The 15,213-nt window shown below is 45.1% G+C and overlaps 1 protein-coding gene across 3 annotated transcripts in view; it reads right to left on the bottom strand.

The window, feature by feature from the left end:
- Positions 1 to 15,213, bottom strand: part of KIRREL3 (kirre like nephrin family adhesion molecule 3) — a 557,358-nt gene that overhangs the window by 116,914 nt on the left and 425,231 nt on the right. For all 3 annotated transcript variants that reach the window (XM_081261743.1, XM_081261744.1, XM_081261745.1), the window contains one exon: positions 7,338 to 7,415. In XM_081261743.1, the coding sequence (XP_081117869.1) occupies positions 7,338 to 7,415 (78 nt within the window). The remainder of the gene's footprint in view (positions 1 to 7,337; positions 7,416 to 15,213) is intronic.

The following is a 15,213-nucleotide window of genomic DNA, read 5'->3' as shown; positions in this document are numbered from 1 at the left end:
ACTGTGCCTTTACATTCCAGGGTCTAGCCCGTGACCAGGCACTGAGAAGGACTGGGTATATGGTTAGTGAATAGGTGAGCACCCAGTATCACAGTGTTCAGTGTTCGAGTCTTTACTATGCTGGTGCCTGGTGGGGAGGGAGATTGAACCAGCAGAAGAACTGTGCATTAGATGACATTTTATCTCTCCTGGCCTCAAGAATCTCTAGTTATATGGTGCTAAGCCAGCTCTGACTATATCTGGGATGGAACCTAGAATCTCTCCGACTCCTAAGCCATAATGCTTGATCATTAAGTGTACGAGTCACAATGCAAAAATGAAAAGCTAAAACCAAAATCAAGCACAAAAAAACTGGTGGGAAGTGTGTCCCATGTCTCCAACTGGAGGGCAACAATTTCTGAGGACAGAGATCATGTCCATGATCTTGGGAGCTTCTGTACCTGGCTCAGCGCTGGGCCACAGGAGGGGATGACTTTACTCTGTGTATTTGCCCATGTCAATATTCAAGGGACCTACTTCCCTTCCATTTCCCCAGGACCTGTGCTGCTTGTCTCAAAATATGGCTCGAAACTTGTGGCAGGCAGGTGTCCCTGATTGATCCACTTAACCATGTCATCCTCAGACTTTAAGAATAGCATAGTGAAGTGGAGAAAGAACTAGATAGGTCAGAAGATTAGGTTCTAGTCCTGGCTTGACTGTCCCCTGGCTGTGTTATGCTGAGCAAGTCACATGCCTTTCCTGAGTTGCAATTTTCTCTTCTCCAGGTGGATTTATTAAGTTTTTTTTTCCTAAGAGTTTGTGATTCTCAAATTGTCCAGCTCTAGCATCTTGGAGATATGGACCAGGGGCAGAAAAGGTCACTATCCTCACTTTGCTGTTACTGATCATTCTGTGCAAACTCTGCTAGGCTCTGGGGGCATAAAAGAGACAAAACAGAACTGACTTACTGACAAGGGAGATGGCTATCAATTAAACAATTACAATATGAACTCATGTGCAAACCGAGTTTAGATGGAAGGGATGGGGCTCTATTTATGTACATAGTACAGTTGCTTGACCTAGACTGGGGAGGGTGGGTCAGAGGAGGCTTCAGTGGGGCAGATATTTGAACTGAGATTTCTAGGATGAGCAAGAATTAACATGTCAGGGGTTAGGGATAGGGTGTGTCCAGTGTGACATGTATCCCAAGAGGAGAAACTAGGAAAACCAAGGCCCCATGTAGGCAGGAGCATGCTGTCCTTGAAGAGCAGGGAGAAGGACTATGTGATGGGGTACAGAATATTAAGGGAGTAGAATGAGGTCCTGGAGGTAGGCAAGAACCAGATCACGCAGAGACTTACAAATCATGCAAAGGATTTGGGCATTTTCCAAAAAGCAATGGAAAACCATTGAAATAATTTCCAGAGGAACATGACATCAGATTTGTATTGGAAACATGGCTCTGGATGAAGTGTGGAAAATGAACTGACTAGGGACGGAGATGGGTATTGGACATATGGACGGGGATGGAGAGAGGCGGGTGGATTCTAGAGAGAGACCAATGTCCTAGGACCTGGTGAGGACTGGATATGGGCATGAGAGAAAAAGAAATTTGTAAAGGATCTTGGTGGACTCTGCAGCCTAGGTGACACCCCTGCCTTAGACAAACATTTCTCCAGTAGGAGAGATGTCTGGTGACCAGAGGAATGAACCTGGGACACAGTTCTAGAATCCTCCATTGGATCATGGCAAGAGAATGGAAATTGTGGGTCTCTTGTTCCAAGATGCTGAGTGAATTAAATAACAATCATAAAGTGCCCCGGAAATCTGAGTCTTGCTATAAATAATAAACAGGGACGTTATACAAATAACCAGCTTTGCAGCCCCAGTGGAAGAAAACACATCAGTAAGAAAAATGAAATAAGAAAAAATGCACCCAAAAGTCCCAAATAACAAAATGACAATATTAGCTAACATCCCGGGGGCTCTGGCAGGCAGTGGAGAAACGGTCTCAGGAAAATGATTGTGCACTCTTAGCATGAGCCGGAGTGTGGCTGCCACAGTTCAGGGGAGAAGCGCTGCACCAGCGAGGCTCATTCTTCCTGGGGTCAGGTCCCCCAGGCTACCTTACTCCTGCTTCCCCTATGCCCTGAGACAAATGCAGCTCATCTGCAGGCTTTCTAAACTACCTTTATGCCACCAAGAGTGGAGATGACAGTGGTCTGATCTGGCCTTGTGAGAATAGACAGAAGAAAGAAACAAATCTTTCTTAGGAGGTTGCCAAGAAAAAATTAGTTGACTCCCTCTTACTGGTTCCTTTGGTGACCAAGGCATTTTAAAAATCATGAGATGGGAGCTGGAGATGTAGCTCAGTGGTAGAGTTGAATCCCCAGTACCACACAGACAAAAAAAAATTATGTGATGGGAGATGAGAACAAGGTGCAGACAGGGCATTGAGAGCCAAATAAGAGTTTTGCATAATGACATTTAGAACCGTACAGGTGATCTCATCTGACATTATTCAATCTCTTGGAGGAGAATATTGAAATCCAGATGTCCAGAGACTTGCCAGGGGTAAGTATTCACAGTTGGCACTTACTCCCTGACTTGTGGGGCATCTCTACCCACTCCCATGAATTCTGGGGAATTCTAATTCTTCTGTGGAAGTTTTAAGCTCAGTTTTATGGATTAGGGATGGGATGTAGAAAGAAATAACAGACTCCCACACCATCACAGATAATTTCAGGGCTGTTGGAGATGCCAGATTTTCATCCCTCCAGGGCTCAGCATCCCTCATAGGGCTGACAGGTGGATATGGACACCACAGTGGAGGAGCGTTTGCACACAGAGCCTGGACTAGGACCATGGCATCATCTAAGAGCTGTGGCCCAAGCAAGAGCCAGTAGGGGGCCAGCTGTCTGTGGAGCCTGCTTTCTCCTTCAGAGGTGCTCTAGCCCCTCCCCAGGAAGCCCTGCATGTGCAGTGAGCATAGCTTCCTTTACTAATCACTCAGGAGGGATGAATGGGACCGTGCTGGGAGGCATTTCTGCTTTCCCTTCACTGAGCTGGGAGAAGCAGCTGGTCACTAAATGAATGTCCTAGAAATCTGCTGCCTGCCCCCTCTGCAACTGGGGATGGCACCCACATAAAGAAGGAGAGCCCTTCTGTGTAGTCCCACCGTGGCCTCAGGGGCTGGTGGGAAGGGGAGGTCAAAGCTTCATGCTTCCTCACCCCTTAAGCATCCTCTTCCTCATTACTTCTTCTCAGCAATTCTATCATGGAATTCTCTGGTTCCTTAGGAATTAATTGTCTTTCCTGTTTCCTTGCTCTAAGTCTCTCTTGCGTTCCGCCCTTTCTTTCTCCTTGCCACCACCACTTTCCCTGCCTTTCTAGCCACCCTGAAAAACCAAGCCAAGTTAAGGAATTAGGGGGCCTCTGCTCTGTTCATAATCTCAGCCTCATCTTTAAGAATTCCCAGAGCCCTGAGAGTCCACAGACCAGGACTAGAATCCACTTCCTGATCCTAGTATGTGGCTCAATGTTCCTGAGTTGGCAGGCTGCACTGTCATCTCTGAGGTTGTCCATGGTTCCAACATGCAGGGCCACTGAGCTTTCTGAGGCAGGCAGAGCTCCTCACCTGATACCTTGTGACAACTTTCTGCTCTGCCTAGGAAGAAGACCAGCTCTGTGTGAGCCACATTCAGTAAGAAGGTGGTTCTGGCGGCTTCAGGCAGAAGGAGTCATTAGGGGGAGATCTGAGAAAGGGAGGTGAAGGGTGTGTGTGTGTGTGTGTGTGTGTGTGTGTGTATGTATTGGAATGAGGGGTGAGAGAACAGTGAGAACAGAGATGATGGGTAATATCTGCCTAGAGACACCCAAGAGCGCCCAGCAGTAGGTGGGGCGAGGCAGGAATGCGTGTGGAAAGCAGGAAGATCACCCCAAGGAAGGCCTGGCCCTTCTGCTCTGCTCACCTGCCTCTGCTCTGGCTTCCCAGGAAGGGGCTCTAGTCCTGGGATTGAAGTGAGAGTCTGGGAGTTGCTGAATACGTGGAGACTCATTTGGTGGAACTCTTGGCCTCTGTCTGCTCTGCTGGATGAGCTTCTTCTCAAGACACACCTGACACCTACAAGTGATTTGGTACATTCCTTTACTGTCACTCATTCAAATAAAATGAGTGCTTAAATAAACTTTGAGTGTGCAAGACACAAAGCCTGGAATGGGAGAAGAAGAAAGTAAAGATTTTTCCCTCCTGCTACTAGTTCTGGGTCCAACATGTAATTGCAAATTGTATTAAACACAACAAAATGAATAGACTGGTTGCCATGATGGAGCGTATGGTGGGGAAAAGGGGTGCTCAGCTTGGGTAAGGCATATGGCAGGGTCTCTGTGGAGGTGACATTTACACTGCGATGTGCCCCAGTGTTTTTATTGTGAGCTCCTTGAGGGCAGGGATAATGTCTTATTTATTTTTATATCTCCAGTGCTTACAAGAATGCCTGGCACTTATTTTTTTTTTAAATTGGCATAATTTTTATAATAATCAATGAATGTTTGATGCATAAAGAAATGATCTCCTCTCTGCAATCGCTTTAAAGTGTGCTACTTTTAATCACAGGAAGACAGTGATGGCAAACAAATTTGATATTCTTATGGCCAGCCTGTCTTTATTCCCTCCTTTCTTGTCTGCCCCTCATTGATTTTTGTTCATATCGCCATTGGATGCCTCAGATGTGTTGAGTCCAAACAGGAAAGAAAACACACACACACACACACACACACACACACTCACACACTCACACACACTCCCTGCATTACCAACCACATCCATCCCTGTGAATGTTGCAGATTCTCTCTGTGAAGCTATTAAGCACTTCCAAATAGAGCAAACCTCTCATTGACTATCACATGCCTCCTTAAATGATCTTTGAATTGCGTTTTCTTTTTTATTGCTTTGTGTAGTTTAACAGCACCAATTGCGATTACTCTAACTTATGATAAATCCCAGATCTATAAAGCTCCTGTTCATTCATTATTTTCCTTTTGCTCCTTTTCAAGCTGTTATTTTTTTTTTTGGAATATAGTGAGGAGGGGGGAGTGGAATGAGAAGAAAATAAAAAGATACCAAATTAACAGGGAAACAAGTGAAATAGGGGACCACTTGTCCCTGGGTGACAGACGCCCTATTAAGATACTGTTAGACAAAACAAATATGCTTTCTCACAGCACAAGCAGGTCTTTTTTATTTCTTCTGAATTGGAAGTATAATGACCACCACCTTATCTTTAATAGAAGAAGCAGCTAATTGTTCCGGTATCTTACTAATTCCAGCAACTGGAAGAAAAATAATTATTTTTTACTATTTTGCCAATTGTTCAATTTATACCAAGGTATGTTGTGTGGCATGAACAGAGATTTCTGTTTCTTGATTAATATCATGACTGCTATCCCAGTTCAATTATTAATATGTGTGAATTATAATTATTTTTGGGTATTAGTATGAGATAATTATAAACCATAAAACAGCTCCCCATGCTTGTGGATGCCTTTTCTTATCTGAAGATGTGTTGGAGGTTGGGCACGTGAGCTTTAGAGAGAAACATGTATATTGTAGCACTGGGGGTAGCAAGGATGTCCGGAGTAGAGGAAGTCCTCCCTCTTCCTCACCTCCATGTTTTCTACCTCTCCAGAGTCCAAGCTGATCCACGTACTGTGCCTCTCCTGCTCCACTCACACCCTCCTTTCACCCTGTCTCCGTTTTATTGGTTGAGACTTGTAACTCATCACACATGTTGGCTCAGCTTGCTCACCACCCCTCATCTCCATGGTCACCTAGAAGCTGGGGTCAGAACCCTGGAGCTTGGAGTTTCAAGTCCAACCCAGCTCCTGACTTTTTGGCTTCCCTAATCCCTAGGAACCTTGGTGCTGCTTTTCTAGCCAGTACGACCAGCAAGAGAATATGTCTGTTCAGCACCACGGACAGGGGCACACTACCCATTCCTGCAAATGAGAAATTACAGCCTAGCACTCTTGTCAAGGTGGCAGTGTTGGGAGGGGTCCGTTGAGAAAGAAAGGAAGAGAGAAAGAAAGTCAGTGAAAGAGATTGATGGGCAGGACATAGAATATTTAGACCCCATACTAACTGTGCTCAGCCATGGGACTCCCCTAACTGAGAAGTGGCTTCCAGAGCCTTCTTACATAGAGAGGTGGCAAATGGGGGAGGTGAACGCTTCCTGGGCTTAACTGTGCTGACCTAATTCCTATCAGACTGTCACCATGACCGGTTCTTGTGGCAGAACCATAGCTGGTAAGTGCTCAGGTCTGGAGCACATGGGGTCGTTGGTGTTATAAATGGTGGGCTGGAAGCAGAGTCAGATGAAAGTCATAGGAAGAGGACACTAGAACTCTGCTGTGGTTGGCCTCTGGGGGACACAGGGGATGGAGGTGAGCTTCCTCCTCCTTTCCTGGAGTGGGGATGAGGCTACAGAGGCTCTGAGCCTTGGGAGGAAGGGGCCCAGCTTGTGGCAAGTGGGGTTGATGGGAAGCCAAGGCTTCATTTGTCTGACTTTAATGAATAAATGGCATCCCTGGCCATTGTTTATCTACTTTTGAATCCTGACAAACAGTCTGTGGCATCTGATGAAGAGGGTTATTAGCTGCACGAAGACAGATGGCTGGGGATAGAGAGGATTGGTTCTTTATTACAGCAGGCCCATAAGTGACGGCACTTCTCTTCCATCCAAGCCTCTGCGTCAATGTTAATACTTTCTCCAAGTCTTCTGTGACTCAGGCAAGCCTCAGAGGAAAGACCAGGTACAAGAGGAAAGCAGAATGGCTTGTGAGTAGGAGGGAGAGGCAGGTCAATGGAGTTGGAAAAGGACAGATTTCCAAGTGCAAGCTCTTTGAGAATAAAACACTCACATAGCACTTACTATAGTCCAGGCACTGCCTTATTCTTTAGGATTCGCCTAAGTGCTCTGCAAGGTGCTATTTATTCAATAGGCATTCAAGAAATGTGAATGATTGAAGAGAAGGACAGAGATGTTTGGATTAGAAAGATGAGAAAAGCAGATTTAAATGGCTGGGTAGGTGGGTGAGGGACAAATCTAGGGAAGAGATAGGAAGAGAAGTAGAGGACCCAAAGGGAAGAGGGTTGATAGCAAAAAGAAAAGGTTATGGGTCAGCATCCTGTGTCTCCGGTATTAGCTGCTCTTCCCCATGTTACTATGCAGACAGGTTCCTGATAATCCAGTGGAGCCACCCACTCTCTGAGATGTCTCAGGTTCCTCTGTATCATAGCCATAGGGCATAGTTCCTTCCCTCCACATCACCCCTGAGACAGTAGAGAGGTTCTCACTGACCTTCATTCATTCTCCGAAACTTGTCCTTGGCCATATAGCCCAGCACCAGACAGCATCCTCTCTTCTGGAGGCCCAGCTCTGGAAGGAAAGCATAGGTGGGTGAGTTGAGAATGAGTCTGATATCAGGGGAAGCCCCTCTGTAAGAGGCTGTGAAGTTTGTTGCTCTTATAAACAGGGTTTCTTATGTATTTAACAAACATTTATATAGCACTTACTATATTCCAGGCATAATTTCAAGTCAGTAGTTCTTATTCGTGTCTCACAACATCATGTAAGATCATTTCCCATTTGATATCATCCCCATTTACGAATATATGAAATAAGTAACCTTAGATGAATGAGCTAGCAGATGGCAGAGACAGAATTTTGAACCTACACCGTGTGGCTCTGGAATCCATGATCATAACCATTACTCTGGGCTCTTGAGGACCTTTATTACCCAAGCTTAGGGAAAGTGACAAGATCACCTTGGGATTATGGTCAGACCTGCCAGAGGAGAGGCAGGACTAGTTTCTGGTATCTTAGGTGAGAGTACAATCAGACATAGTGGGTACCCCAGGGTGAAGGTGATTGGGTGAGTTCAAGGGAAGATGTAGGGGTTGAGGTATAGGCAGAAGGACTCTCTATTTTTCGGAATGGGTGAGTTTCTGGGACTTCCCTATTTTGAGACACCAATTTAGCACTGTTGTCCAGCATTTAAGAAGTGTAGACTAAGAGTTCAGAGGTTGGAGAGCTGAGAGACACAAGAACCCACAGAGCTTTGACCCAGGTAACAAATGCAAGAGACATTTATTTATTTGTTTCATAGTATTTTGTAAATCAGTGCCTATTGTGTGGAGCATTAGAGTAGAGTACATCTGCTTCAGGAGACGAGACGGCAAGCTTTCCTCTCTGGTATTTATCCTTTGATCCTGATTTGTCTTAAGCAAATCAGGGTTCTTAAGCAATTCCATACCCAATTTCCCATTTAATGCTCACAATAGCCCTTGGAGGTAAGCAGATGGGCTAATGCTATTCATGTGACACAGATGGGAAAATTGAGTTTCAACAACGTTAAATGACTACCCTTGATTATTTTAGACTCCTCATCTCCACCTCTTTGTGTACATATCATACAAATGTGACAGCTGCCATAAACTGGGAAAATGGGGAGTGTGATTTCTGGAAGAGGGAAAGTGACTACTGTTTCCCCGAGTTCTTGCCAGGATTCCCAGGCACCTAGCTGCTTCCTCCCTTCTCAGAGGACAGTGAGTGGGGTGTCATGCAAATTCTCCAGGAGACTCTGCATGTGTCTGAGCTCCAGCCAGTCCGTGCCTGGGCTGTTAGGGACAGACAGAGTGGACTCATTCCTCCTCCTGCCTCTCCATCCACTTTCTGCTGTTCAGGTCCCCCCTCCAAGGTAGCAAGATAAAAGGGAGTGTAGGGCCCATGAGAGACAGATAAGTCAAGCTTGGGGGCTCCTGCCCTAGAGAAAAACAAAGCGTGGCAGGCGGTGGCAGAATGCCACGGCCTAAGGAGGTCGCCTGCTTTGATCTCCTGATTCTTTAAAGGGGTTTATTGACTATCAGTAAAGAGCAGAGAGGCAGATCTGAGGGTGCTGTTTCCAAAGGCACTCACTTCTCTTCCTTCCCCTGCACACTTGCTCGCTGATCTGAAGGCGCAGCCAAACCGCCCTCACTTCAAACAGCATCACATCTCAGGCACCCAAATTGATGATGTTAAGTTCTTCCATCCAAGGCCTTGGCCCTTTCTTCAGGGGCTCCTGCTCTGTCGAGGGCCGTGTGGATCAAAGCCCCTTTGATGTTTACTTACTATATTTGTGGATTCTTTCTAACAACCACCTCCAAGAGGCAGGAATGCAGCATGCCAGGAGGGGGCCAGCGGAAATACAAGCTGTGAGGAGGCGCTGAGCTTCATCCAACAATAGCTTCTTGCTGGAGATGGTATTGAAACCTCAGCATGCTGAAGACAGGCATTAGAATTCTAGGCGTTGCCCATCATTGGAAGGATACAATTGCTGATGATTCCTATTATATTTGCCATTGACTTCTTATACCCATTTAAAGCAAATAGGAACCTTGGCAGTGGTTGCTAATGAGAAAGAGAGTCTGAGATCCTGGACTGAGCCCAGGGGAGTTCTGAGGAAGGAGGGCAGAGGTGCTGGATGGACTTGGCCAGTGCTCCAATTGGTCTTCTGAATAGTCTCCTGAACTCACAGGAAAGTGGAAGGGGGAATAATCCTCCTAAAAACTTAAAGTCTAAGCAACTTGTTGTATTTGATTATCTATGTTGGCTGTCTCTCCCAGTCCAACTCAACTTTTCCTTTGTCACATGCTAAAATGTCCCCTCGGGGTTATTGCCTAAGGAGATGTTTCATATGCATAGTTATTATGAGCAAGAGTCTCCCTAACCATGTTTGATTTTTGTAAATGAGCAGGAAAAGAAGTTTTAAAAAAGCCCTGATTAATAAAAGAAATTGAGGACGAGGTAATTTCTCAATGTATTTGGCTCATTTAATTTGACACGTGTGGGTTAGTCTTAATTATTTAGGAGGCTACATTACACGGCGCTAATAAGCACACTGCAGATATTTATTAAGTGAGAGGGCTCTCTGATAGAGTCTTTGCTGAGAAGTGGGAAAAAACCACTGGAATCTCTGCAAGAACAAGCAGGTTGGAGGATTCGTCAAGCGAGAATTAACTAGTTTTCTGTACAGGGAAATTTGAGATGCTCCTTGGAGAGGAATGTGGAGCTAAATTAGAGGTCACCGAGTCCACATGTGGAGGCATGATGCAGGGACAGAAGGCTCGGAGGGGAGGAGAATCTGGAAACAAGTTGGGGAATTGGGCCATTGTTAAAGACAGACTGCAGAGAGAAGTGGGAAGGAACAGGAAGTAACCACTTTGACTTGGGGGTAATTCCACAAAGTCAATATAACTAGGGTATTGACTTCTGTAAATGAACAGAACTGAATAGAGAGATGAAAGAATATGGCAGAAAGAACAGGAATCTCTCACTTTGTGAGGTAGATCAGCCACCAGATGGTCACCTTCCTTGCCATATGGCACTGAGATGGTTGAGTCAGATCACAGATGCCCATTTTGGAACAGCAAGATGATGGGGTCTTCTCCATGAAGGCTCTGGGCTGACATCTTTGGCTCAATCAGTAGCAGAACCAAGATACACTGAAGGCATTCATGGAAAGTGATTTACATGAATGAAGTCCTAACTTAAAAGGGAAATTTATAGCAAAGAAGTTCAGGGTTATCTGCAAATAGGGTGTGGAGGACAGTATTTGGGAGAACAAAGTTTAGGCAATATTTCCTACTCAAGGAAACAGTTATCAGGACAAGGTATGCTTTTTTAGGGAGAAAGGAAGCTTGCACCTCTGGGAACTCTTGGCTTATAGACTGTGAGCAAAAGAAGGGTCAGGACTGTGCCTTTTTCAGCTCTCAGTCTCAGTACCCAGCTCAATGTTCCTTACATGGCAAATGTTTGGGGAAAATCTGCTGGCTTAAAGAAAGGGTTGACTAAAAATATCGAGGAGTGATCATTACTCCCCAGTCCAGGTCACAATGAAAACAGGTCGGCTTAGATGTAGCACAATGCATTTAGGGAGGTGAGGATGGTTGTAGAGTGAATGAAACTTGTAATTCATTGGGACACAGAACAGTTCCGCAACCGGGGAACATTGTGGGATTTCCTCTTGAGAGGAATAAAAAGGGATGGCTTTATAAATGCAATGGGTTTCTTCAGTTTCAGAGGGTGTAGATGGGGCTTTTTCTAGCTATAGAATTCCTTTAATCTTAGTAATAATAATGATGCAGTGATACTACTTCACATTTGTGAGATACTTATTTTTTTCACCATATTGTCACATTCACTGTCTCATTAGATGCTCTCAGCAGCTCTGTGAAGCAGGCTAGGCAGAAATTATTTCCTCCATTTTGGTTTTAGAAACCAAGACTCAGAGAAGTGAAATGACAATTCAAGGCCAAAGCTCTCGCTCATCCCACAATTCAGGGCTGATTTCTGGCTTAATTCTTAGAGAAAGATGTGGGATCATAGGGCTGCAGTTGCTACAAGTCAAGACAGACCAAAGAATAGACATCAGTGGTCTGGGAAACGGCAGTATTAAAGGTCAAACTGGACCCTCACATTCATGTGTTAAAATCCTAATACCAATACTTCGGAATGGGATCTCATTTGTAGATAGGGACTTGACAGAGCACCCATTGGCAGCCCAGGGTGTCTCTGGAATTCCTGCTTCCTCTGTGAGGACCATGCTGGCCAGCACAGTGCTTGCTTATCACCCCATCCAGAGGCTAATGAGCTGTCAAGTAACTGTGGCTAAGACAGGAGCCAGCCCCTGCTCCTTCCCCATGTCTGAAGCTGACCAGTGCATTGGGATGTCTGCTTGTAGGAAGACTTCCTATCCTGTCCCCAGATTGTCCACTTACAATAGTTCAGGTATTATGGAAATTTCACAGTTGTGTGGGCTATTTATTTATTTATTTATTTATTTTTTGGAAGCCATCAAATTCACAATCTCATTCAGTTGCTGAAAACTCATCTTTTCCACTTGGAGCTATTGTCTCTAGAGATCCACCAAACAAGAAATTGAATATTATTGGTGTGCAGTTTGGCGTGATTATAGCCGAGATTTGGGGAGGAAATGAAAAGAGATGAAAGAAACATAGGCAGAGACCAGATCCTGGAGCAGCTGAGAGCCTCCTTAGAAGTCTCAACTTTCTCCTATAGGGGGTGGGAAGCCAAGAGGAAGGCTGAGCCGGGGATGGAGAGGCTAGCCTTGCATTGAATAAAGATCACGTTAGCACGAGTACAGATGATAAAGGAGAACAGCCCAAGGAGGGAGCCAGCTGGGAGACTATTGCCATACTCCAGGTGAAAGATGATGGCTTTCCAGCTGCTCCCCCTTCCTGCTCTCTGAAGACAGAGATCAGAAAGCAAGTGAAAGGACGCTGAGTCTTCTCAGGAGGACACTCAGAGCCTCCAGATCCCCGCCACCTCAACACAGAGAGCAGCAGAGGGGCTGAAAATAGCTTCAATTCCCCAGATGGTGCCTGAGGCCATATGGAGAAGATGCCAGCTGGACCTGGTTGGAGTCACCGGGAGGCCACGGATGCTGCTGAACTAATAGAGCTTTCTGATGCCGTGCTGCGCACTTAACAGTGAGCAGTCCTCAGTGCTTCCCTGAACTTTAGTTTTCTCATCTATAAATTGCAGATACTGAGACCCTGCCTGCACGATGACTATGAAGATCAAATGAGCCAACATGTAGTGAAAAGTGCTGGGCATGAAGTACCTAAGAAGGTTGAGTTCAGTAACCAGAAACAATATCAGAGTGGGGTCTAGAGATCAGCAAGGACCATCCTCACATCTTTTTTTTTTTCCTAAACAAATGTGAAAGCAGAGACACAGAGACTTAGAGTGACTTTGCCAAGGTCATGCAATGAACTATTAGGTGGTCTTTGTTCAGTAGCTATAAGTCAGATGGACTGAAAAAATGAAGGGTGTCAGGAAGATAAGCTAATGGGCAGAAGCAGAGGAGGCTAAGGGACTAGAGGTGCTGGGAACAGAGAAGAAATGGTGAGTCTGAGAGACAGTCTAAGGAGAGATTTTGAGGCTAAGCGACTGAGTGGGTCAATCAGAGAAAGGGGGGAAAGATGACCAATGTCTTTCACAGGAAAGATCGGCACAAAATCAAAGCAGGGTGCTGACAAAGGAAACTTCCTGTGTTTGAGATGATGAGGTCCCCAACGAAGAGGACCCAGCTGATAATGTGAGCAGAATTTTCAGTCTGAGGGAATACATATTTAACCAGCTGCCTTGAACTCAGAGCATGAATGGCTTGTTCTGGAGAAACAACAGTGGGGCACTATGGGTAGCCTTTGCTGCAAGCATTCATGCACCCTCCACAATCAGCACTTAATGATAAAATTGAGTGGAATAAAATCCACCCCACAAACACTCATTGACAGGCTGCTATGCATGTGTTAGTCAGTTTTCCATTGCTATGACAAAATACCAGAGAGAATCAACTTAAAGGAGAAAAGGTTAATTTTGGCTCACAATTTCAGAGGTTTCAGTCCATAGTTACTTAGCCCTAGCACTGTGAGGAGCACATGATAACACAGATCTGCTCACCTAACAATGGCCAGCAAGTGAGGGTTGGGGGTGGGGAGGGAGAAAGAAAGGGAGGGGTTGATTGACTATGTGATACATCAATCAAGAACATGCCCCCAGTGACTTACTTACTTCAACTAGTCCATCAACTACTACCTCCTAAAATTTCTACCACCTCACCACGTAAGGCCATATTCCTGTCCCAAAGGCACAGACAGGTTGAGTAGCCCTTATCCAAATGCTTGGGACCAGAAGTGTTTCAATTTTGGAGTTTTTTGACTTTTGAATATTTACATAGATTTTACTCTTTGAGCATCCCTCATACAAAAGTCCAAAATCCAAAATGCTCTGAAATTCAAAACTTTTGGGGTACAACATTTCAGCTTTGGGAACCTTTTGGAGTTTGGATTTTTGGATTATGAGTGCTCAACCTGCACTTGTGAGAAGGTAAATGAAAGTCAAGACAAGTAACAGTTCAGCAGAGAAAGCGTCATGAGCAGCACACAAGTTATTTCCACTCGAGTAGTGGTCATCCTTGCTGCTGGAGCCCTGAGGGGGAAGCAGAGCCACAGGCTGCTGAGGGGTGCCCCACACAGGGCCGCGGGGCTGGAGATTGTCCTGGGTTGGTGTTTGTTGGGTGCCCGTCACCTGTCTCTCATAGGCGATAGTCTATCAATAGCCATCAGTAGCCATTCTGCCCTGCAATTTCTTCCTGATTGCAGGACACTGGAGTATTGTGTTGGGGAAGCTTCCACCTTGATTCTGCTAAACTCCTGTTTTCTGCCTCCATTCTGCCTACTTCTATTTTCAGCATAATTACTCACATCCCAGGCAATAATGATGTCCATAAATCATGCAAAGATCACCGTTTTCTGATCAACTTCTATAGTAAAGAGACCTAAGGAAGAGGATTAGGTAGTTTATTAATTTTGACTAGTGCCTGGATGTGGCCCTCTAGGACAAATAATAAGTGTTTGATAGCCCAATAATACCTGTTTCATAATTTTTGAGTCTCACTGCTTGCTAATCTAAGTTTATTAAAGAACTATAAACTTTACATTGTTGTAAAGACATAATTGCTATTTCATAGCTTACTTAATATGAGTTAATTATATTAGAACTAAGTTTCCCCCCATTCATATTAAGTATCAATTAGTTGTTTTAAACTATTGATTTGTATTTAATTAACTATGCTATTACATACCAATTAAATTCTTATAAGAGAAACTTGAAACAGCTGTGGTCTTAAATTAAGTTTTTAAAATAATGAATTACACAGAAAGCTCATGTTGAGATATTGTTTTTTAAGGAAGAGTTGACAATCATTTGTGGTCATTCCAAAAAGGTTCTGTGACCACCAGCCCATCCTTCCTTACTCTGGTGGGGACAACGCTCCTTCAGGCACCTGCTTGTGGCTTTGTGCAGCAGGAGCAATGACTGACATTGGGGCAGCTGATTGCCAGCCCTGCCCTCCTCGGCCTGCCTCAGCTGTGCCATTTTCTGGCTGGCACAGCCCTAATCACTGTCTGGCCAAGGCAGGAGCATTATTAGCAACTCTTCACCACCAGCTGTGGGGTCTAGAATGGGCTGTGTTGCCAGTGGCTCCAGATCCCAAGTGCCTGCAGGAAATCTGGGTGCCCATGTGGTCATGAATCCTTTGGTTTCTCCACATCTCTGCTCTACTGGCCTGAGTCTATACATCCTGGGGTGGGAGGAATGTCCACATTGA

Source organism: Spermophilus citellus (assembly GCF_964194105.1).
Source record: "Spermophilus citellus genome assembly, chromosome: 2".
NCBI lineage: Eukaryota > Metazoa > Chordata > Mammalia > Rodentia > Sciuridae > Spermophilus > Spermophilus citellus.
The sequence above is the reverse complement of the archived record's forward strand: the minus strand, read 5'-3'. Positions and strand labels throughout refer to the sequence as shown.